This window comes from Fistularia commersonii, chromosome 28 (assembly GCF_037954325.1).
Source record: "Fistularia commersonii isolate RoL2024-O1a breed Wild chromosome 28, RoL_Fcom_v1.0, whole genome shotgun sequence".
Taxonomy (NCBI): domain Eukaryota; kingdom Metazoa; phylum Chordata; class Actinopteri; order Syngnathiformes; family Fistulariidae; genus Fistularia; species Fistularia commersonii.
In genome coordinates, this window is record NC_141311.1 from 13,192,837 (window position 1) to 13,218,783 (window position 25,947).

Genomic DNA, 25,947 nt, shown 5'->3' on the forward strand with positions numbered 1-25,947 from the left:
GGAAAAGAATTAGATTAGAGTTGTATCTTAAAACACCTAATACCAAGAGGGTGTAAAAAAACATTGAATATAATGTTGAAAGATGTGTCAAGATATGACAATGATTTGTCTGGAAGCCATTAGAAGAAGAAAGAAGAAATGCACTGAAACTGTATTATCTCCACTGTCTCTCCCCTGACTGCAGATTCTTCCAAGCCAAGGCTCAAGGTAAGACCGAAGACATTTGACTTCTGAGTCAGCAGTTGTAATTGATAGGGGCATGAAACCCAAGCAGATGCTATGGTAGGGGTAGGGATTAAGGGATGAGACTACTTTTTGCATTTGTAGTGATAATTAAGTGAAATAATGTCTGTATTGTCCATGAGACAACACTTCTACTGGTACTATTCAAAAGAGTGATTTCTAGAGTAAGAGATTTTCCTTTTAATCAAATCACAGTAGTTCCTCATTTATACCAGGCATCTCAGAGGTAGTTTAATTGTCAACAATAACAGCCAGTTTATCACCTAACCTGAACAACACTACACATTTCAGTGCTGCCTTGATAGATATTAAGTTGGGATTTGAATGCATGAATTCATTTGATGCAACATTGTTGTTTCATCATTAATATTAACTAATAATTTGTATTTTAAAATTGGATAGCAGAGGTAATCCATCATTTCCAAGTACCACCTCTTTCTGTTAATTATAGGTGATCCTAATTTTGTTGACAAGTGGTGTAAGATATGTGCAAAACAAAATTATTTGAGTTGAAGTAGGACTCAGGCCAATAGAGAATAGATTACTGTTTTTAGGGTCTGACCGCATTTCTTTTAAAGGCTTTGTTCCAGCTGAGAGTTCAGGTGAAATATTTTATACTATTAAACTCACAGTGAAACAAAACTACAGCTAATCCATCCAAGCCATCCAGTGCAGTCTGCAACAGTTCAGATCAAAAATTAGCTGTAGTCATAGTGTAGGTCTGAACTGTTACAGACTACACTGGATGGCTTGGATGGACATGTCTGCTAAACATTGTTTTTAAAATGCTTTTAAGTCAGTTTTTTTGTCTGCTTTCATCATTCACAATTATTTTGTTGACAATAAACTTCGACTGGCCTTCAGTTTGATGAGATGACTTCTCAGTTATTGGTTTATTATTGTTGATAAGTTATTGTTGATAGGACAACTTTAAACTTACATGTTTTTAAAGGGCAGGACCACAAATTGAGTGGCTCATTATGAGGTAGGACTGATCTTGCACTAGGAGACCTCTGTACCTATCTGTCTTTTCTTAATTCATAATTCTGTCCTGTCTTGCTCTGTTTCCTGTTTATTTTTGCATTAGGAACGTACCACAATGGCAAATCCAGGTCAGTATGACTTTACCTTTTCAGAGTGCTAATTGCTTCAAGTTGCTTTCTTGTAGAAACACAGAAAGAATGGAAAAGGAGCTGTTTGTCAGTTAGACCTGAATACTAGTACTTTAAAACAAATTCTCAGACAAAATCTTTCCTCTCTTATCTTTATTTATGTTACTCAAATTTTGAAACGATCTCTTTGAAATAGTAAAACTCGACTTGCTACTGCTCTCTGATGTTTCAAAACAGGAAATAAGCTAATATTATTTAGACAAATGTATAAAAGATATGTTGGAGTGTAAGTAACCAAAGATTTTATGCTGAACAAGAAATATGGAACCAAGGCAAAGAAGTGTTTGAACAAATTGACTAAACTCAAGGTAGTATTTACATAAATTGTGGAGAGTAGAATCAGAAGACCCACAGAAAGAGAGATCAATGCAAAAATGCACTTGCAATCATCTATATCCATCTGCCTCAACTGGTAAGATGTGTCTGTAAAAAAAACAATTTCCATAGGAAATTGTCATTATGAGAGAGATAGATATTCCATTCATCTGTGGTGGCTATCAGTCAATAGCTTCCTCAGGTTGATGTAGGGGGGAGCCATGGCTGAAATGAGATGATTCTGAGTGGGCTGGGTAAGTGAGTCTGAGGGGAGTAAGTGGCTTTTTTATTATATTTTTTTACATTAATGTGGCTATCACATATGGAAAAACTTATCCATTCAGGTGAAAAGGAAAAAAATTCTACTGTAGGAAATTGCTGCTTTTTATAGCATGCAGCCATTTTGGGGTTTTAGACATCTATCAACCAGATGCACACATACATTATATATTATTGATAACGATGGTGAAATTACTATGGCACTGACAAAAATATGGCATTGACCAAATGTCTTGTTGGCTTAAAAAGGATTTTGTTCCCATGAAAACTGCTGGCAACCATAGACACTCTCAGAGTTTTTTAGAAGAAAAAGCTGCACTAGAATTTTTTAATTGTTTTTTTATGTTGAAAACAAAATAAAAATCATCATGAGCAGTCCAAGGCTGAGATTTATTCTCTAGTGTATCAGATAGGATTACCCCTCATCTGCTTGCAAAAACTCCAAATGATAGCTGCTTTTACTGTACAATTCATTAAAAGCAAGTCTGCAATATATGCAAATAAAATTATAGAGGTAGTTCAAACTAAACACAAGAGTTGGATATAAAAAACACACTGGAATATAATTAAGAAGTTAAAAGTGCCTTCTGGGAATGGAGTGAAAGATTATTGTATTTGAATATTTTACAACATTGCAAATTGCATTGTAATCAACTAAAAATGAGTATGTTCAGGTTGCATGTATACTGTTTGAGGTTCTTTTCTTTGATTTTACTTTTGCAGGTTGATTTCTTCCCAATATTTTATTTTTTTGCACATTTTCCACATTTTCACCCATGTTATCTATAAAAGAATGTCTTTGACATATCATGACAATGTAAGTTATGAAAATAAGTCTCACATTTAAAACTTTACTAATGCTTTCTTCTAGTCTTTTCAACATGCTTGTCGTTACTTGTCTTTACAACATACTGTATACAATCAGCGATTATAGCCTGCTCATTGTACTCAAGTACTTTAATTTGCAAAAACACATTTTTCAAGACTTTTACAAATATCATCATACATGGTTATGTTATTTTCATGCATGGGATTTATAATAATAAAAAACATATAATATGACTGTGAACTGCTGTTGAACCTATTTCTCTGTCAAAGAGAATCTATATAAATGGAATTGTACTCCTTGTCTTTTAGGATTACCAAGGATGGTTGTGATCAGAGACTACAGTGGCATTCCAGGTCCCCGGTGTGGGCCCCCATTAAATATTCATGTCGGAGATGTGATTGAACTGGCGTTTGCTGACTTGAACAGTTCCTGGTGGCAGGTGTGTGTTGCTCGGATCAGTCATCTTCAGTCACCTTTACCTCAACATCAGTAATGATGAAAACATCATGTGAGGTCTCACTGGCTTGGGTTTGTGGATGCAGTGTTTTTATAATGTAATGGGTTTGTTCGTACTACCAACTTCTCTCTCGTCTGCTTATTGGGAAAAGGGCAAAGTCAAGTTGCCACAATAAGAATTGACAAGGACTGTCATACAAACATATGGCAACAGTGGCTGAAGACATTTTTCTAAATTTAAACTATCATTTTGACAACCAGGAGTGACAATTTGTGACCAAGACAACAAAAACCTACATCTCAACTAGAAATATAGCAACACTAATCTTTCAAGACAACTAGATTTTCAAGACCAATTAAGAATCCAGTTAAAACTCAGTTGGTATTGCCAGTACTCTCCGTGAAGTTCTTCAACAAATGCCTCCAAAAATGTTGATGACTACCCAACCAATTACAAAGGTTGTGGTAAAGACATTGACATTCTGTGCAGGCAGGGCACATGCCTGAGGAATGAAGAAGTGTGATGGTTAACATTTTTATGAATAAGTGCAGAATTTCAGTAACTATAGAGGACTAAAGTTGATTCAATGAAGTCCTAGGAAAGAGGAGAGTGCTGGGACCACTGCTGTAGTGAGAGCAGGGACCAGACAGTGGACAATCTACAGAGGTGGATGTAAGAAGAGGAATGAATATTAGCCATAACATGATAGAATACACATGTGTGAATGAAAGAAACAGATAAAAGGAGGAAGTAAAACTGAGGCTACAGGAAGTGGAGATGAAGAAGATGGAGGATTTTACTTCTTAGGGTCAACAGGGAGAGCAATGGAGAGTGTAGGAAAGAGGTGAGGAAAGAGGAAAGAGGTTTCTTTCTGGCTTCTTACTTCATTTTGGCTGATACTCTTCATCAAACATTACCCCTGACTAATTTTTCCACCTATTCCAGCCTGTTGAACCATTCCTTCCTTTCTTAAAATCCTCCACCTCAATTATCTCCACTCCCTGTTGCCTTAGTTTTACTTCCTTGTTTTATCTGTTCCTTTCATTCACACATGTGAATTCCCTCATGCTTTGACAAATCTTCATTCCTCTCCAGAGCATCCCTCCACCACTTGAGATTTTCCTCCACCTGTTCCCTGCTCTCACTACAGATCACAATGTCAGTTGCTAACATATCAGATTACATTGTCTGTCTAAGATCTATCTACCTGTGTGCTCCTACCTCCACTCTTATAAGTTGCCCTATGTCCCTGCCTTTTCTGGAAAAAAAAATTCTCTACGGCTATTTCCATTTGTTGTGCAAAGTCAGCAGCATCTGTCCCTCTGTTCCTGTCCTGGATACCAAACCTACCCATCACTTCTTCATCACTTCTACTGCCTGCACCAGCATGCCCATTAAAGTCTGTACCAATTACCACTCTCTCACTTCTCAGGATTATGTGCATCACTTTATCCATCTCACTCCAGTAATTTTCTGTCTCCCGAACTCACATCCCACCTTTGGGGCATGGACACGAACACCTTCAATTTCTAGTTTCAGACTCATAACTCTATCTGACTCTTTTCACCTCCAGAACATTCCTCACAAACTCCTTCAAGATAACTTCTTTTCCTTTTCCCTTCCTGTCAATACCATGATAGTAAAACTTAAATCCTGCTCATAAGCTTCTAGCCTTGCTACCTTTCCACCAAGTCTCCTGGACACACAGTATATCCACCTTCCTTCTCTGCATCATATCAACCAACTCTAGCTTTTCCGATCATCACCCCAATATTTAAAGTCCCTACTCTCAGTCCTGGATTCTTGCCTTTTCTCTTTTCTCTCTGTTTCTGAACAGACCTTTCCCCTCTCCTTTTTTGATCCACAATAGCCCAATTTCCATTGGTACCCTGTAGGCTATTGGCACCAGTGGCCATCTTTGTTAACCCAGGCCTTAGCCGAGCCGGTATGATATTCATCGGTTCGATTTGTGTTTTTGGTTTTGGCATAAGTTTCATGCTGGATGCCCCTCCTTATGCAACCCTCTGCATTTATCTGGGCTTGCGACCAGCTCAGGGAGACACTGGCTTGTGCTCAGATGAGGCTGCATTTACGGATCTAAACGTTGATTATTATTTCCAATTATTAAATGTATTATTGATAAGGATACTCATCCCTATCTACAAGAATGTATTTGTTCATTCTCAAAAGGTGTTGTCAACACAAGCCAGAGAGATATTCAGTTATTTAAAAATTAAAATATGATAAGGCTCTTGTTTTGATCCAGCACAGATCTAATCACTGGCAAAGTTCAAGTCATAATTCACTTGGGTTGCAAATCAGATGCACAGCTTGATGTGTGCTAAATGCTGAGGATTTACTGAAGTAGGAGGGACAGCGAGGAAGAAAGAAAGCTGTAGTTGCTCTGAAGCAAATATAATGCGATTCACAAGTCTTATCATTGCAGGGTAAAAATCTGTCTTCTGACACGATTGGCTTCTTTCCAAGCAATGCTGTGAGGCCTTGCCCATGTGTAAGTGTGCATATTTTCTCTATCAGTAAGACATTAAGTTAAATTACATTTCATTAAGTGGATATTGGCTAATATTGGTGCCTTAGCAAATATGTTAGTGTGTTTCACTGTTTATCATTGCAGAGAATGAAATTCAATGGTTTGACTAGCACAGAAAGCACAAGAAAGAGCACTCACTCTGCAGTGTTAACTCCACTCAGTCACAAAATAACCAAATTCTCTCCCACACCAGGTACCAAAACCTGTTGATTACTCTACCCAGCCTTGGTAAGTGTGAAAAGAAACAACTAAATAATAAGCAATAATGGGGAGTAATGTTTTTGATTGACCATAATACTGCTTCATGTTTAAAAAGATGAAGTGCAGTCTAAGAGCAATATTTTTCAATCTATGATCTAGGTTTGCAGGGCCTATTGAGAGATATCAGGCGGAGATCGAGCTCCGAGAACGGAAAAACAGCACCTTTTTGGTTCGATACAGGAGTAAAGAGTGCACAGAATTTGCCATCAGTATAAAGTAAGTGACTTTATTTGTGTTCCATAGTTGCGGTGAAAATATTCAATGCGTTCTAGCTGAAGTAATGGAAAAAGTTCCTGTAATTCCAGGCTTGCTGCCCCCAAATGACAAAAAGGATTCCTCAGTTTGCCCCATTTGAAACAGGTCTAGCAGCTATTTCTGTTTTTATTTGTCAGTTTCTTTTTTTAACTGAATTTTTATTTACTTTTTCTCTACATCAGTATGATAAGTACAAATACCACATATAATAAGATGGCATGTTCATGTCATGAAATGAAATAGTAACTGAAATATCAGAGGTTAGGAGAAAAAAAAAGGGGGGGGGGGTAATTCATTCCACATAGGTAATCTAAAAGGGTATGATGCTTATGTCCGGTGCCAGTCCAAAACTGGTTGACTCTAACCTTATTTTATGAATATGTAATTTTCTCCATCTGGTAAATGTCCCATATATTTTGGATATGTAGGGGGATCTACTTTTAGCTTGGTTGGATAGTAAGGACAGTGAGAATGATCGGTACAGGTTGGCGAAACAGAGAGATAAAGATGGAAAGGATGTGCAACAGGTCCGGGTGATTAAGGATAGAGAGGGAAATGTATTAACAGATGTTAGAAGATAGATGGGAAGATGGAAAGAGTACTTTGAAGAGCTGATGAATTTGGAAAATGAAAGAGAGGCAAGGGTAGAAGAGGTGACTATTGTAGACCACAAAGTAGCACAAATTAGTAAAAGTGAAGTGAGGAAGGCATTGAAGAGGATGAAGAGTGGAAAAGCAGTTGGTCCTGATATACCTGTGGAGGTGAGGAAGTGTATAGAAGAGGCAGCGGTAGATTTTCTGACTAGATTATTCAACAGGATCTTAGAGAGTGAGAAGATACCTGAAGAATGGAGACAAAGTGTGATGGTGCCTAATTTTAAGAATGAAGGGGATGTGCAGAATTGTGGCAACTATAGAGGGATAAAGTTGATGAGCCGTACAATCAAGTTATGGGAAAGAGAAGTGGAAACTAGACTGAGAGCAGAAGTCAGCATTTGTGAACAGCAGTATGGCCACATACCTAGGAAGAGTACTACAGATGCAGTATTTGCATTGAGAATGCTAATAGAAAAGTACAGAGAAGGCCAGAGGGAGTTACTTGCGTTTTTGTAGACCTAGAAAAAGCATATGACAGGGTGCCAAGAGAGGAGCTCCGGTATTGTATGAGGAAGTCTGGAGTGGCAGAGAAGTATGTTAGACTGGTGCAGGACATGTATGCTAGACTGTGAGACACTGGTACAGTGTGCTGTGGGGATAACAGAGAAGTTCAAGGTGGAGGTGGGACTCCATCAGGGATCAGCTCTGAGCCCCTTCTTGTTCGCAATGGTGATGGACAGGCTGACAGATGAGGTTAGACAGGAATCCCCATGGACCATGATGTTTGCGGATGATATTGTGATCTGTAGTGAGAGCAGACAACAGGTAGAGGAAAATCTAGAGAGGTGGAGGTATGCTCTGGAAAGGAGAGGAATGAAAGTTAGTCGCAGCAAGACAGAATATATGTGTGTGAATGAGAGGAACTTGGGTGGAACGGTGAGGCTACAGGGAGTGGAGATCAAGAAGCTGGAGGATTTCAGGTACTTGGGGTCAACAGTCCAGAGCAACAGAGAGTGTGAAAAAGAGGTGAAGAAACGGGTCCAAGCAGGTTGGAATGGGTGGAGAAAAGTGTCAGGGGTACTATGTGATAGAAGACTTTCAGCCAGAATAAAAGGAAAGGTGTACAAGACAGTGGTGAGGCCAGTGATTCTGTATGGCCTAGAAACTGTTACAATGACCAAAAGACAGCAGGCAGAACTAGAGGTTGCAGAAATGAAGATGTTGAGGTTCTCTTTGGGAGTAACCAGGATGGATAGGATCAGGAATGAGTCTATTAGAGGAACAGCACATGTTAGTTGTTTTGGAGAGAAGGTCAGAGAAGCCAGACTGAGATGGTTTGGACATGTACAGAGAAGGGATAGAGAATATATTGGTAGACGGATGCTGGAATTGGAGCTGCCAGGCAAGAGGTCTCGAGGAAGACCAAAGAGAAGATTTATGGACGTAGTGAGAGAGGATATGAAAGTAGTTGGTGTGAGAGAGGAGGATACGGAGAATAGGGTTAGATGGAGAAGGTTGATTCGCTGTGGCGACCCCTGAAGGGAAAAGTCAAAAGAAGAAGGGGGATCTACTTTTAACGCTGCTATGAGCAATGTGTTTAGGAGGTATTTTTTCATCATCCTTTCTGTCTATACCCATAGGGATTGCTCCCAATAATGTATTTGTAGGGGTTTGTGGACTGCCCCGTTTAGAGACCACTTTGAAAAAACCTTCTCCTTGAATAAACTTAATTTGGGGCAAAGCCAAAATATATGTATGTGGTTGGCAATATCTTTGACATACAATTCTTCCAGTAAAAGCTAAATTACTAAAAACGAAATTGAAAAAAATCCTAATTACTTTCCACTTGGATCCTGCTAGGAGTTTGCATTGTGGTCCGGTGTGCCTCAATGCATATCTCCTCCCAGGTGTCTATTAATATGTTCATTTCCGCCTCCCATGTCTGTCTTATCTGTTGGGAGTTAGTCGATCAAAATATATTATACAGCTTACTGATTATTTGTTTTCCCTTTCGCTTATTAGTTCTATTAGGAACCTTTCTATGGGAGTGGGTCTTAGTTTTTTTATGGGTGACACCTTGATCAAGATGTTGGTTCACCCAGGGCGAGGCTAAGCCATTGCACTCTGGCTTTGCTGACCCCTACTATTTCCCCAAATGTGGGAATCTTGACTACATAATTTCTCGTCTTTGGATACTGTGTATGTGCTCTCCCCAGGCATGGGGGGTGGTGTAGCTCAGGGATTTGAGAGCTATTTCTTGGAATGAACATTCCTTTGATTCTTGTTCTCCTAGTTGGTTGAAGTGTTGCCCAAGACACTGCACCCCTAACAGCTCGCCTCATGCTGCTAAGCAGTTGCTTATTGCGCAAAATTAATCCATGATGGGCTAAATTCAGTGGTCGAATTTTGCTGTATGGGTAACTGAAAGTGACAAAATAAACGTCATTCTTGTTCTTCATGTCCTCTTTCACTTTATCCATAAATCACCTACATGGTCATCCTCAAAATTTCCTACCTGGCAGTGTAACTTTGATGGACTCATTCCTGATCTTATCCATCCCCATCACTCCCAAAGAAAACATCTGTTTTTGTCTTTGCTGAACTCCAGCTCTATTTTCTGTCTTTATCTGAATCCCACTGTCTCTTAAGTAGACATCGCTCATTCCCCCACTGTGTTTTATACCTTTCCTGTCATTGTGGTGGCCATGTTATTATCCCACATTACACCTGACACTTTTCACCACCTGTTCCAAACTACTTGAACATGTTTCTTTACCTCTTTACGACACTTACTCATGTCTGTTGGCCCTAGGTACTTAAGATCCTCCACCTTTTTTATATCTGTCGTGTCAGTGTTCCCCCTGTTCCCTCTATTTCACACACATGTATTCTGTCTTGATGTGGCTCAACCTCATCATATAGCAAAAGATAAGCTAAATCAAAGAAGCATTAGATAAAATAGGTTGTTCTATTTAAGACCCCTACCGTCACCTAACTGCATCTTTCTGTACGCCTGTCTACTCCCCTCAGTGTCCCACTTCTTAGCTAGTCTCTTATTCTGTATGCACTTCTGCACTGCCTTATTTCACCGCTAAGTCTCCTTACCTCCTCCAGATGTCAGACAAGGGACTCTACACTGCTCCCTTGATCATATTAGCTTCAGATGTCCAGTCTATCTCAACTCCTCCTTGAAAACCACACACAATGCACTTCATTTTTCACTTTCTTCAGCTCTACTCTCTGCTCTGCCTTAGTCCTTTTCGTCTGTCTTGCCCCTAGAGTTATCCAAGATTTTACAATCCTATGTCCTCTGGCTACTCTGGCTATAACATTGTCTATATTTCGTCTACCTGCGTGGTCCAAATGCTGCTCTTATCCCACTTACCACTGTTTTGCTCATTACAATCCTTTTTGCAAATGGTTGACAACAACCGCCATTGGTACTGATGACCTACAGGGTAACAGCGGAAATTGGGCTGCTATGGGTCTAAGAAGGAGAGGAGGAAGGTGTGTTCGGATGCAGAGAGAGAAGAGGAAAGGCAAGAGTCTTGGAATGAGAGTAGGGACTTTGAATCAGAATCAGAATCATTTATTAAAGGCCACACAACAGCGTTGGTGGAATTTGTTTTCGGTACAGCACATAATGCTCACATCTCTCCTGTGTCAGTTCCATCGTGAACAATACAGACAGAAAATCATGATTAGCAGACAGGATACATCAAAACAGGGAATGATTCAGAGTCTGTATCGCTATTGGGGAAAAAGCTGTTTTCTAAATCTGACAGATTTGGTTGTGAGAGACCTGTACCGTCTCCCAGAGGGCATGAGTGTGAAGGGTTTATTTGCAGGCTGTGTGTGGTCTGAAGTGATTTTGACTGAACGTTGTGTGATGCGTCTTTGATACAGAGTATCTATGGGGGGGAGAGTGTGAGCCATGATTCTAGATGATTTATTGATGATACGTTGAAGTTTTGAGCATGAGTGACTGTCCAAGTTACCATACCAGACTATGATTGATGAGGTCAAGATACTTTCAATTATGGCTGTGTAGAACTGATGGAGGATATTGTGTCTCACACTGAATTTTTTTAGTTGTCTGAGAAAAAACAGTCTTTTGTTGGCTTTTTTGTAAACTTCCTCTGAGTGCTGTTTGAATTTTAGTGTGTTATTGATGTGTGTCTCAAGAAATTGAATGAGTCTGTGATGGCTATAGGATCAGAGTTGATGGAGATGGGCGTTTTGGGTGTGGGCAAGCGTGAGAAATCAATGATCAGTTCTCTTGTTTTTGATGCGTTTAGCTGCAGGTTGTTGTTCTGGCACCAAGTGACTGCCTGGGTGACCTGCTCTCGATAGTGTTTCCAATTATTGTGGTGTTGTCTACATGTTTGAGGATGGATACTGAACTGTGTGAGGATGTGAGAATACACAGAATATTGGGACTATGACAGGACAAAGTACAGAGTTGATTGACATGATGCAGAGAAGGAAGCTGGATATACTGTGTGTCCAGGAGACCAGGTGGAAATGTTGTAAAGCTAGAAGGATAGGAGCAGGCTTTTAGTTAAACTATCATGGCACCATGGTACTGACAAGAAGAGAAATGGAGTAGGAGTTAATTGGAGGAGGAGTTTGTTAGAAATGTTCTGCGGGTGAAAAGAATGTTAGATGAGTCTGAAACTGGAAATTGAAGGTGTGATGCTTAATGTTGTTACTGGTGAGTGATGCAGAATATCCCCAGAGATGAGAGAGTGGTAATTTGTGCAGGGCATGTTGGTGCAGGCTAAAAAGGGGATGAAGATGGGTAGATTTGATATACAGAACACAGGGGGACAGTTGGTGGTAGACCTTGCAAAAAGGACGGAAATGGCCGTAGTCAACACTTTTTCCAGGAAAGACAGGAACATAGGGTAACTTATAATAGCAAAGTAGTCGTAGGTGAGAGTGTAGCCAGACAGCATAGGATGGGGGTTTGTAGGACGACTCTGGTGACAAGGAAGGTCAAGAGGACAAAAGCAGCATAGAGGACAAAGTGGTGGAAGCTGAAAAGGGATGAGTTGGCTCTGGTTGGTCAGGGAGAGCTTCCAGATGACTGGACAACAACAGCTAATGTGATCAGGGAGACAGGTAACAAAGTACTTGGAAGTGTGGTGGAGTGCAGGAGTATATAAAGAGAAAGCGGTCAGCAAAGAAGAGGTGGGACACTGGAGTACAGGGAGATACAGTGTAAAGTAAAGATAGAGTTGGCAAAGGCAAAACAACAGGTGAGGTTAGACAGAAATCTCTGTGGACCTTGATGTTTACAGATGACATTGTGATCTGTAGTGAGAGAACAGCTTTTTGCTAAATCTACCACCATCTGTCCCTCTGCGTTCCTATCCTGTATACCAAACCTGCCCATCACTTCTTCATCCCCTTTATTTCTTTCACCAACATGCCCATTGTCTGCACCAATTTCAGCTCTCCGCTGTGGGGATATCCTGCATCATTTCAACTCACTCATTCCAGAACTTCTCCTTCTCAAACTCACATCCCACCTATGGGGTATAGCAAACAACATTGTGATGCTCAACAACATTGAGTATCACACATTCAATTTCCAGTTTCAGTCTCATCTGACATTCTTTGCACTTCCAGAACATTCCTAAAAAACTCCTCCTTCAAGATAACTCCTCCTCCATTTCTCTTTCTGTCAGTACCATGATAGTACAACTTAAAGCCTGCTCCTAAGCTTCTAGCTTTACTACCTTTCCACCTGTTTTCCTGGACACACAGTTTATTCATTTTCCTTCTCTGCATTATGTTGACCAACTCTACTTTTTCCTGTCTTCGTCCCGATATTCAAAGTCCCTACTCTCAGTCCCAGATTCTTGCCTTTCCTCATCTCTCTCTGCTTCCGAACACACCTTCCTCCTCTCCTCCTTAAAAAGTCTTTAATTACGAGCAAAATTTTGAGTACCATATTTTCCGCACTATAGGGCGCCCCTAAAAGTCTTTAATCTTCTCAAAAACCGACAGTGCGCCTTATAATCCTGTGCGCCTTATATATGGATCAATATTTAGCCGCACCAGGTCTTGCAACTAATGGAAGCAGCTGCCGACTCCATTTTCTCCCGTAGAAGAAGTCGCACGCGGTGCATGCTGGGATATATGACTGTGTGAAGCGTACATTTTCATTTATGTGTGTGTAAAGACCCTAAAATGGCTCCTTTCAAGAGACACGCCTCAAGAGACCCAACACAGAGTTTAAACACAAGGCAATGAGTCACGCAGTAGAACATGGGAATAGAGCAGCAGCAAGAGAATTCAACATTAACAAATCAATGGTGCAGAAGTGTAGGAAGCAACAAGATGACCTGCGCCAAATAAGACCAAACAGAGTTTCCAAGGGAACAAAGCAAGATGGCTACAGATGGGGGATAGACTCGACCAGTGGGTTGTTGAACAGAGAGCTGCAAGTAGAAGTGTCACCACAGTCACTATTCGAATGAAGGCAACAGCGCTAGCACGCGAACTTAACATCAATGAATTCAGAGGCGATCCTTCTTGGTGTTTTAGTTTTATGAAAAGCTTTGAACTGTGACAAATTGAGTTGGAAATACATTGTTTTCAACGAAGGCGGTGCAAATACCTGTAAGAGCTTCCAGTACGTATGGTACCGTATTGTGAATGAAATAACTTGTTTCGTGAGTGAACGGAGTTGTCACAACGTTGGTTTGTATTCTATTAATAAAGTTTGACTGAATTATCTGTCTGTTGTTGACATTCCCTTTTTAGCACAGCCTCATAACGCAACCCCAGCCACCACCGTAGCTTCTATTATATGCACCTTATAATGCGGTGTGCCTAATATTGATTTTTTTTTTTAAATAGGCCATTTATTGTGCATTCAATCATGATTATTTTTATTGCCTTATGTTAAATTTTGATTATCATATTAGTCTTGATTAGTACAATCCTTCACCAAATACTTTACAAGGAAATAAGGGGTATGAGTAATATATGTATGAGTATGAATATTTATGACAGGACTTATATATGTATCATTAGAAAAACATTTCTAGTTCTGGTTTGATTTTCCACTACATTCTTTTTCCTCTTCTTTACTAGATAATTGATGCAATCATCTCAAAAACAAACATAGGATTGGGATTTGATATCAGATTGATTGGTGCAATTGATCTCAGTCTGTAGCTGGAAATAAATCACATCTTAAATATGAAACAATGCTGAGCTCAGTCTTATATGACTTTTTAGGGAGACTGGACTGACACTGAAACATAAATTTGAGTTGCTTGCCTTGTCAAATTCATCCTTCACAGGTTCAACGATAGAGTCAAACACATTAAGATTCTGACCAAGGATGGCTGCTTTTACATTGCTGAAACTCGGCTGTTCAAGACTGTTCTGGTAATGATTTTAAGTTTTAATGTGTCTTTTTACATTTGTATTTAGATATTGCACAGATGTAAGAGCATTGCAGCAACACAAGATGTTTTACTTTCTTTGTTAAAATTATGACGGAAGTTCACTTTTCTGAGAACTATTTAATTTACTGATTTGTTTCCTGTTTCAAAGGGACATTGTGTTGGATTTTCAGGGCCTAGACAAAAGAAGAATAAAAGAATAGAACCCAAATGAATGACTACAGGCTTCTGTGAAACTTACAGACTCTAATAACAGGAAAACAAAAGGGCTCAGCAAGGAAAAAGGCACTGTACTTGGAAACCAAAGGTCTACAGACCTGACATGTCATGAAAACAAATTCAATCCAGACCAGGGATACTATCAGCAATACGATAACAATAAAGTCAACCCACTCAGGGCTTCACACCAAATATATGCATCTCTTGAATGCGGAACTGGGAAAAACAAAGGGGATACTAAGGTGGAGAAATAAGTACAGACAATTGACAGAATTATATCCATGACAGAAATGTAATGTAGATTTGAATGATAAACATGTTGTCAGGTGAATGATTAAGTTTGGTAACATATTGTGTATTAATTAGGAAACTTGGAATTACAGTGAGAATCCCTTTAGAATTGGAGAACATTCTCACACCAGGATAATAGTTTTTTAAAAGACTATTATACCCCACTGCTCAGTGTTGCAAAACTTCCAGCTGCGAACTGTTTCTTGATCAAAATACTTCAATGTTGTAAAGCCAACGTTTGATCAGAGGAGAGGCGCAGAGGACATTGGTTAGCTTTAAAAAAGATCTCTTATCTCTATCCATTTATAAAAAAACATTATTTAGATAAATACCCCACAAGTGAAATACTTTTGACCTTGCAGAGAGGAGAAACATATTGAAACCATTTTTATACTGTCTGAAATAATCCAATACTAAGACCAGGATTGATTGCTTGTTTGCAGTCTTTAGCTTGAGTAGATGTGAAAATGTTTCTCAAAATACTTTTACAAGACAATCTTTTTGTTAAATATCTCAAATATCTCATATATCTCTTACATGTCTCACCTCTCTAGCTCTTGCGCTGCTTATTCATGCTTATTTTACACAGGAGCTTGTGGAATACTACAATAACAACTCTTTAAAAGAGGGCTTCAGCAGTATTGACACCACACTGCAGATCCCTTACAGGCAACTGTACAATGGAAAATTACCTTGGGTCACCAGCAATGTCAGTACTGGTGAGTTTCCTTCAAATTCATTCACCGCTTGTCTGAGAGGTGAAAGTTACTCATTCATAACAGATCTAGAATCACTTATATTTACAAGTAATCGTAAGCACTTAATCTTATCAAAAAGAGAAACTGTAGAGGAAAAGAATAGAATTTCATTTACATGTATTTTTGTTTGTTTTGTTTTTTAAAGCAACTTACTTTATGATGACATCACAGAACTATAGAAAACTGATCAGCATACATTACATTATAAATTCATGCATGTATTGTATTTGCCTGGTTGCTGGGCTCTCGGTTTAAAATTATGATTAGAAACCCAAGGTAGTCTTTCGATCGCAAGCAATAAGCTCATCATGTTAAGCTGCAGTAGGATGCAATGGGATGTGCCTTTCAATGTTACAAGCTGCAGTAGGATGCAATGGGATGTGCCTTTCAATGTTACTTCATTGTCAAATCTTGTCACAGCAGCCGGACAGGTTTTCACATTCAAAAACATCAACAAGGCCAGGGGCTATGGCAAGATTTGACAACAAAAAACACGACGTTGATGAACATTCACAGAAAAAATTAATGCTGAGGTCATGTATTCCCTTACATAGTAATCTCCAATCAGGCATTTCGTTATAAATTAGTTGAGCATGAGTTCAGTGGTGCCTGGGTCACAGAAACAGCTCTGGCTAGGATTTACAACCTATCCTAGGTACCAGATGCAAATGAATGCACTGTTTTGCTTTTGCTTAATGCTGGCCTTCCACCTTAAGACAAAAGATTTAGATTTAAGATTTTGAAAAGATTCATGTTAACTATCTACTCACTATCTCACATCTTAAGACTAGTTTTTAGAGTTTTATGTCTTATGTAGTGTTACTATGCTGAGATTAGGCTGAGACCAAAGACTGTGGGTCTCACATCTAAAAACAAAAAAATTGTGAAAAGATATTTGGAAAACTACAACTAGCTTTCTTCAGCGATTTTTTTTTTTTTTTTGCAACCATGCAATGTTTTCACCGGATATTTGCAGACCCTCTGCTATTTCATTCCAAGAATCGGAATCAGAATCAGAATCAGAGAAACGTTATTTGTCTCTGGAGGGCAATTGGAGGGCACAAGGGGTAGCTCAGAAGGCTACAGCAGATGAACGTCTAAAATATAAACAAAATCTAAATATATAAAATAAAAGTAAAATCCAAATGATATAAAAATAAAATGAAGCAACTCCAACATCAACTTAAATAAAATGTATTATTATTATTATTACTATTGTTGTTTTCGTTCTTCCCTTGGTTGAGATTTGTTGGAGAGTTGACATTGCAACCAATCACCCACAGCACCACCATCCTCTCCCCTTTCTGGACGCTCCATACTGTTTGGGACATCATTTGCTGTTCCTGTTCATCCATTCTACAAACAAATACTGCTTCTATCGCTAATTCCGCTCTGGTGATTGTGTGTCTTTCAGATTTCCTTTATCTAGTTTTGTTGGAGCTCACATATCGCTTGTTGATTCAGTCTTTACAGTGACATAATGCTAAGACTTGCGATAATATCAAACATGGTTGATATTGGCACAATCCCTAAGGCTAGGAAAAGACTGAGCTAGGACTGCACTAAGATTAAGGACTACCATCTCATAATTAAAGATTGAAATGATGGGAATGTGCTTCGACTCCTCTAAGACTGCCCTGAAACTCTAGAGAATTCCTTCTGATTTCTTTTCGACTGCGAGTTTTAAGTCTTTGATTTGAAAATCCAAGCCCAGCAAAAGTGTGATTGCATTATTACTGGGCTTTAGAGATGCATGTACTTATTTATGGAGTGAGGAAGGAGAAACGATAATGAAGGTCACACTGCTGGGGAGAGAATAATGCAAAGGTGACCTTGAAAGAAGGATTAGAAAGAATAAAATTGCAGGTACAATGATGAGGTAGAAAAATGAAAAAAAAGATGGAAAAAGGATACAGAAGAGAGAAAGACCTTGCATATTCCAATTGAATAAGGCTGCATGTCATCTTAGCCACTCTTAACCTCTGCAGTTGCTCTTTGATTTAATATGTGTATTAAGGGGTCCTCATTTTGATCTTAGTTGTCCAGGGCCTGGTAGTCTAGAAAACCATAGCATTAAGGCACTTATTGTTTGTACATTGTAAGTATCACAAGCCTTAACAAGGGCTAAATAATTACCTATTAGATACATAACACAAATAAACTGAATCTAATTTTCAGATGACTACTTCTTTGTTTTCAGACAATTCTATGTGTTTTAAGTGAGTTTTTGAATATTATTTTAAGAAATGTTGGGCTGATTTGTAGAAATGGCTGATTGTCACATTCAGTTAATCGAATGATGAAGTACGGTATATAACAAAGTGATTGGAGTCTTCAAATAACAGAACACTATAAATAAAAGCCATTGAACAAATATGTCTGAGGAAAATTATCTCTATCCATTCATCCATCCATTATTTTCTGCCAGGTTGCAGGGGTAGCAACCCTCTTTCAGCCTGTGGAAAGATGGAGACACGAAGCAGACACAACTTGTTTTTGCCGCTTAAATCTATGATCTTGTTCTCTCTGTTACGAGTCACAGCTTGTTACCATTAGTGGGAATGGGAAGGGGGATCGACTAACACATCAAGATTTTTGCCTTTTGGCTCAGCATCTTCTTCACGACAGAATGCCGTCAGTATTTTTACTGATGCTGCAACAATCTGCGTATTACTGTCTCAAAATGTGTAATTATGTATCAAAATGTTCAATATTTATATTTATCCAACACAATATCGTTAGAGAGCACGGTAATGTTGTGGTTAGCAACTCCATTTCACACCAAGAATGTTCCAATGGTCCAAAAAAGTTCAGGTCAGAGCAAGAAGGTTTTCTTTTGATGGGGGTCTTTCTATGTGGAATTATGTGTGTGTGTGTGTGTGTGTGTGTGTGTGTGTGTGTGTGTGTGTGTGTGTGTGTGTGTGTGTGTGTGTATACACATATGTATATGTCATATGAATATTAATATTTTTTATATTGTAATGTAATAATCTTACCTGAAGTTGAGGAGTACAAGTATCTTAAGGAATTGTTCAACAAGGGTTAAATGGAGTGGGAGATCAACAGGCAGGTTGGTGCAGTATTAGTAGTATCGCACACTATGTATCTGTCCTTCATGGTAAAGGAGATGAGATAAAAGGCAAAGCAATTGACTTACCAGTTAGCTGTGGCGAGTGACCAAAAGAAACAGATCAAATATAAAAGAGTGGAAATTAGTTTACCCCGTAGGATGTCAAGTCTCTCCCTTAAAAATGGACTGAGAAGCTCGGTCATTGGGGAAGGGGTCAGAGTAGAGCCGCCACCACTCCTTGGCATCAACAAGAGCCAGATGAGGTAGTTCAGGCATCGGGTCAGGATGCCTTCAGGACACCTCCCTGGTGAAATGTTCTAGGGCACGTTCCACTGTGAGGAGGCTCCAGGGAACACGATAGAGGGACTATGTCTCTCGTCTTGGGATTCTCACAGAAAAAATGGGCAAAGTGACTCGGGAGAGGGAATCTGGGTCTTCCTGTTTCAGCTGCAGCCCCTGCAACCTGACCCGGGATAAGTGGCTGAGATGGATGGATGGATGGAATTGCTCTTTCAGAATGTTTTACTTTGCCTCGACAATTTCTTCTCCCTATTTTGCTGCTTTAGCTCATCTTATTTACATTTCAACTTAAATATAATGTGACCTTTGGATGGCTGCAGGACTTCCAACAGTAATTGTCTAGCATTACATTTGTAGGAAGCTATTACATTTAAACTACAATTTTCTCTCTTTCTCTCAACCATCCTTCCCACCACTTTGGCTCTCTCATTCTCTGCAGAACTTGATTTTGCTTTTCGTCTTTACTGTCTGTGCTTCACTATGACCCAAACTCCCTATCACTTTGTTTTTCTGTAGTTCCTTCTGGTGATTGCAGCTTTGTTCCTCCCTCATCTGCTCCTTTCTGGTCAGGTACTGGAAGAACTTTTCATAGGTTTGCCTGTCTTGCACATACAGGTACATCTCCAAAAATCAGAATATCATGAAAAATGTTTAATATTATTTGTCACTCATTTCAGAAAGGGAAACCCATGTATTTTATAGATTCATCACACCTAGCGTGAAATATTTCAAGCCTTTATTTCTTGAATTGTTAAGATAAGATCCGATAAGATAAACTTTTTTGATCCCTATAGGAGACATTCGTTTGAGTTGGGCCGTGTGCTTCTGGAATTGCCCCATGTGCGTCTTCCAAAGGGAGCACCATTTCTCCCGCCGGTGTCTTCCAGAACCCTTCGTCGTTCTCTCTTGCTCCATGCTCCGTCCAGACAGACTTTTCCCATGGGGTGCCCAGTTCTTGCAGCTGCTTTAGTTGGTCAGGGTTCATGCTTGTCCAAGAGCTTTGTTCCATTTCCTCTTGAGAGACTTCCTGCTCTGTCTCATTTAGCATTAGTGGTAGTTCACCATCTGCTGAAAATCCTTTCTGTTTGCCAGTTCATCTGGTTCCAGAATTACTTGTGCCAATTGTATCACCAGGTCTCTGTGCTTACATGGTGTTTCTGCTGATGTAGTCCATCCAGACCTGGACATTCTTGCCAATTCTGTATGGCATAAACCATATACATATTGGGAGTCTGTGCAGATCTCTCCTCTCTGACCTTTGAGCTCTAAGAGTGCTTCCACCATGGCCTGCAGCTCAGCTCTCTGGGCTGAAAGTTTCTTATTCTCTTCCAGCATCTTCGCTTTAACCACCTGCCATGCTCCTTCTTTTCTCTCAACAATTGCGTATCCTGCTCTCAATTCATATGTGCCATATATTGTGCGCTGGCAACAGCCATCGATGTACAGTACTCTTTTATCGCCTTGTAGCAAGTCAGCTCGGAGGTCAGCTCGGAACATCACATCTTGGCGCACAATTGGGGCCCATTCGCGCACCTGACGTGCCAGCAGAACGTCAGGTGTTTGGAATGAGATGTTTGGCTTCAGTAATATTTTGCTAAGTCGCCTTTTCCTTAACGCTGACATGGAGAAGGCTGTGGACTCCAGGAACACTCACACCCCATGCGTTGTATACACTATTAATGGGTGATGCATTGTTATGTATTCAGTTTTTTCAACTGCTTTAGCGATACCTGCAGCTGCTCTTGTGCAGCCAGGCTGCGACATTTCAGTGGAGTCCAATTTTGAGCTGTAGTACATCAACACTTCTCTTTGATCCTTTGCCTGTCCCCTCCCTCTCTGCTGTAAAAGAACAGCGTTGACAATGCCCTCGTTTTCAGCCATTTCCAAATAAAAAGGTTTAGAGTAATCAGGCACAGCAAGGGTGATTGCTTGGCTAATCAGGCCTTTAACCTTGATGAAATGCACCTCCATTTGTGGAGTCCATTCAAGAGGAGCTGAGAGGTTGGAGTCTCCTGCTTCGGCCATCTTCTGTCTCATGGGAGCCGTCTGGTCCACAAAGTTAGGGATGTGGTGCCTGTGATAGTTGAGGGGTCCGAGAAATCCCATCATATGACGTACAGTCTTTGGCCCTAGCAGATTGCAGGATCGAGGTCATTTGGGTGGTTGTAAGGGATGGGCCTGCTGGGGAAAGCAGTCGTCCGAGGATCACCACTGATCGACGCACTCCTTGAAGTTTCTTTTTTTAGATACCTTGTAGCCACGGGCTGCTAAGCGCAGTAGGACATTCTTGGTGGCTTCTAGACATGACTGGGGATTTGCAGCTGCAATTAGGATGTCATCCACATATTGGATGACCTCAACATCATTAGGGAGTTGTACCTCATTCAATGAAGCACGTAGGCAGCGATTGAATATACCTGGAAAATTGGCCAAGCCCTGAGGGAGACGAGTGTACGTATACTTATTTCTGTAATACGTAAAAGCGAGTTGGTCTCGGCTGTTCTCATGCAGTGGGACACAGAAAAAGGCATTGGATAAGTCGAGAGCCGTGAACCATGTTTGGGCTGGCGTTATTGTGCCATGAATAACCAGTGGATTAGGAACGGCTTCTAAAGCCGTCATACACTGGGCATTGACTTCTCTCAAGTCGTGTACCATTCCCCGGGATCCATCGGGTTTTCTAACTGGCAGCAATGGGGTGTGTGATGCCGAATCAAAAGGAACCAACAAATTATCTTCTATTAAACCGGCTATGGTCTCACGGATTCCCTCCGCTGCATCCGGTTTAAGCGGATATTGCGGCTTATAAATTATTTCTTGTTTAAATTCAAGCTCGACAGGTGGGGTGTTAATCAATCCTACATCAAAACTGCCTTAGACCATATATGGTCAGGGACCTGTGAACTGATCGCATGATCGCATGAACGGGGTGGTCAGTTTTCTCCCTGCCATGGTATCTCTCTAGATCCATTTCTTGTGGTGTGGAGTTATTAGTGGTGCCAGACATGATTCGATAATATTCTGTTGATGGAGAATAGAAAACGTTTGGCAACTGGGTGGGTACCCAGTCGGTTAGCAATGACGCTTTTTTGGTCATTGGTCCTAAATTTTTGGCCTCACCTTTGATGTTTTGTAAGAGCGAGCAGTGTGGCACAGCTGTGTCAGACATGCGATATCATTCCATTTGTTTAGGTGTCAGTTTAACAATTGACGCTACTCCTGGCTCCCCCACGATGATGTCCCCCATATGCAACACGGATGGAATTTGGTCAGCAGCTGAAGCCCATCGCTACGCATAGGTCTTGTCGTCTTCCCTGTTCTAGTACATTGTGATATGCTGGGGGTCCGGCGTTGGGCCATATGTGTCCTTGTCCATGATCCATGGCTTCCAGCGATAAAAAGTAGTAAGCAGCCCTGGTCGTTCAGCTGTCTCTGGTGTTAGTAGCATCCAGTAGAGTTTGTGTAACACAAGATACCATAGCCGGGCGCAAGAGGGGCAGTCTTGATTTAGTCCCTGAGACCCCCACCACAGTCATGAAGGCAGATGATGGTTCCGGAGCCAGCGCAAGGTTGAGACAGTGGCTCCTATGTCCAAAAACTCCTGCACTGTCTTGTTGTTCACCATGAGTTTGAGCCGTGGTTCTGCCGTGGGGGTGGGGCACCCCTATTGGTCATTTGGTGGGTGTCGCTGTGATGCCAGGTCAGATATCGGGGCTTGGTGCACCGCGGGCCTGCATACTGTTGAATGTGGGTTCTGCCGATAAGAATGCCATATCCGAGGCGGGGGTTGACCGCTCCACTGCTGGGGTGGTAGTGATCGTTGCTGCAAGTCCGGGCAGAATTGCCAGAAATGTCCCATCATTCCACAACAATAGCGTGGACCCATGATGTTTGGCCCTCTCCGTCGGGGGCCCTGTCGAATGACACGTCCTTTTCCTGTCCAGGGGAAGCAAGGTCTGTTATATGCGTAACGATTGGGCGCAGCTTGCTGGTAAAAATTGACTGGGGGGGGGTCATCTCGGGCGACATGTGCTGGGGAAGCCAGAGGCAGAGAATTCTTCTAAGGCCTAATTTTGCGCCTCCTTCAATTGCATCAACATGTTTTGTGTCGTTTCCTGATTGGCTTTGAGTTTTTTCTGTTTGTCTGCATGTCTGTCTACAGCATGGGCCACCTTCAGAGAAAATTCCGTCCACTCGCATCCCATCAACAGGGGGTCATCCCTCAGGGTATTCGATATATTATCTGGCAAACCATTCAGCACTGGCATCCGGAACCATGCTACCGCAACATCACTCGGTGGGCCTTGTGGGCAAACACAAACTGCGGATTCCCACTCTCCCACGGCTCGCATTAAGAAGACCACGCCTGACTCCCCTTCTTTCAGGGAATATTTAATAGCAGCAGCATGAGTCCAATTCTGGGGGAATGACTCTTGAATGGCAGTATAGAGGGTGCCATGCACCTGTCTGAGAGGTGTTTCATGTCCCAAAGCACTTGTGCCAGCTTTCGTTTCTGTATCAAAGATTGCGGCTGCTGTAATTCCACAAGCAGCCAATATGCTCCGTATATCTGCCAGGGCCAGACCAGTTCCCGTAGTAACATCTATCAATTTAGTGATCCAGGCTCCCCCGCCTTGGCCAACAGGGGGCAGTCTGGCTACTCTAGCAGCCACATCTGTCATTGCATAGGGCTTATGACGTTCTGGGCCTATCCTGTCCGTCACTAGGGGCATTACACTTACTCTTTTTGGGTCCTGGGCTATTATTCCCTGGCGGGAATGTTCTGCCCGAACCCCTCAGCACTCTGACTCCGTACCGCTCTCTATCTCACTGTAGGGCCTACTCTTTCCATGACTTGTCACCGCTCTTGTGGCTCTAGCCTTTGACCTTGTTATCATTTTCCCCATGATTACAACATACTGTTTTTCATCCTTTTTTACACCTAACCATCTTGACTTACATTTTACCTTCTGTTTCCCCTGTGACTGTGTTACTGTAGTACTATTCACCTGGTGCCTTGCCTCATTTATAACGCGTTATTAAATTCTCTTGGTACTTCTGGTGGTTTCCCCGGGCCTCCCTTACTTCTGATCTAAGCTTATTTATACATGTAAGCGCTGCACCCTTGTCTTGGTCTAGTTTTACTTGCTCAAGTGGGTACTTGAAGCGACTTAAAGTCGTTTCTACTCGTTCGTATGTTTTCTCAGCATCAGCCAATAGGATTTTAAGTCTGCCATGTTAATCCGACCAATATTCCATCGTGGCTTCATGCTGTCTCATACTTTCATCGGCAAAACTTTTTTTTCATCACCAAAACTTTTACTGGCATCCACTCCCTTCTGCTCCTTTTGTGTTGTGCTGCTTGGTCCTGAAGGAGGGGCGGACGGCATGACTATCTCTTACCCTGTTCTTCACCTCCATTCCCTCGCTATCAGGGTCTTCATCATCTGTCGGAAGAAGTTGTCCCCTCCCCTTTACTGTGCCGGTAATTTGAAACATGGAGAGGAGAGTAGTTAAAGGAGCTGCAGGGGAGTTGCTCGGGGTGGAGTAAGGAGGGGGCAGGCTGGGGTGGAGTGGCCATCTCATCTGAGTTCTCATCTCGTTCTGAGGCAATATCACTTCCCAGTGTTGCGTCTCCATTTAGGCACGCTACATTCTTCCTCCCACCTGGCTTTACAATAAGATACTTCCATTTTCCCGCTTAATAAATGTGTCTTAATCATTCTTGTTAGAGGTCCGGTGTAATCTGGTTTTGGCCAATAAATTCGCTTTTTCACATGTTTTTCAAATTGTTTAAGTTTTACTGTCATCATCTGGGGGGTGGTCGTATACTCACCAGACGTGAGCGTTTCTACAATCATATTCCATCTGTCGGCAAAGGTGGGGGGTTCACATTTACCCTCCTTCGCCAGCACCATCTTATGATCAGTTTTCCTTGTCACTCACACAGCACTTTCACGCCTACTTTAACAGGCTGCCAGTTTACATTTGCACAGTTAGGTTTCCACTGACACTGCTGCTTCAGCAATCCGACGCAGCATTCATATGCAGAATATAGACACTTACAATGTACGTATATTATAACCTTTACCCTTATAATTCTCCCTTTTTTTTTCTTTTTCTGATATTCTATTGTTTTTTGTCTTCCTAATATTCCGTTGTTTTTTACCTTTCTTTGGCTTTTTGAACACTAACAGTTGGCACGGAGTGATTACTCCTCTAGACACCCGCTGAGACGCGTCTAGTCGAATGCGTAGATGAAGAAGTTCTGGCCCCGATCCAAAGGATCAGGCTCATTTTATACCTCTTGGCCGAAGGGTCGGAAGAAGTCCTGATAATGACTCCCCCAACACCCCCGGTTTTACACTCTCTTGGAGTGCGGGCATCTGTGGTGCGGTGCCTCGTAACACTGCGCTTTGATCAAAGCCACTGGTCGGAGGAAATTCTGATGAACTTCCCCTGACCCCCTGGTTAACGCACTCTTGGAATGTGAGCACCGGGGCTGTGTAAAACCGTGCTTTGATTGAAGTCGCGGTTCGGAAGAAGTCCTGATAAACTTCCTCCAACCCCCTGGCTCTGGTCGATTATCCGCGGGCGGTGTCATTGGAATAGCAAGGGGTAGTGCAGTCCTTGACATCACGTGATGGGGTCTCGCAGTTGCATTTAACAGTCTTTGCAATTGATAGTGAAATAATGATGTGAGGTTGGAGATTCTACCATTTGACGTAGGGGATTTTGCAAGTCCCTCTCTTGACGTGAGCGTCCTCATGTCACACCAGGACTACAATCAAAATAAACAGTAAATACAATGAATGTATGTAAACACAATGCATTATAATCATGACGGAATATTCTAACAATAGCAAGACATCTACTAATTAATAGACAGCAGCAACAACAGCAACAACATCAGGGATAATAATGGAC

The 25,947-nt window shown here is 41.2% G+C and overlaps 1 protein-coding gene and 1 non-coding gene across 8 annotated transcripts in view; both read left to right on the plus strand.

Moving 5' to 3' along the window:
• The window catches only part of LOC147217678 (guanine nucleotide exchange factor VAV3-like), a 66,438-nt gene that overhangs the window by 31,040 nt on the left and 9,451 nt on the right, over positions 1–25,947 (plus strand). For 5 of the 7 annotated variants that reach the window (XR_015108907.1, XR_015108908.1, XR_015108909.1 and 2 more), the window contains 8 exons: positions 185–207; positions 1,331–1,355; positions 3,147–3,277; positions 5,742–5,807; positions 6,040–6,074; positions 6,207–6,323; positions 14,278–14,365; positions 15,482–15,611. Coding sequence is in view for 3 of the 7 variants with exons in the window: in XM_086175425.1 (XP_086031551.1) it covers positions 185–207; positions 1,331–1,355; positions 3,147–3,277; positions 5,742–5,807; positions 6,040–6,074; positions 6,207–6,323; positions 14,278–14,365; positions 15,482–15,611 (615 nt within the window). In the remaining 4 variants the exon portion in view is untranslated. Of the gene's footprint in view, positions 1–184; positions 208–1,330; positions 1,356–3,146; positions 3,278–5,741; positions 5,808–6,039; positions 6,075–6,206; positions 6,324–14,277; positions 14,366–15,481; positions 15,612–19,536; positions 19,591–25,947 lie in introns of all 7 variants that reach the window. The other 2 variants (XM_086175424.1, XM_086175426.1) reach the window with 2 other exon arrangements.
• LOC147217679 (U1 spliceosomal RNA) lies at positions 9,013–9,174 on the plus strand. Its single transcript, XR_015109004.1, has one exon. It is a non-coding gene; the product is annotated as a U1 spliceosomal RNA (small nuclear RNA).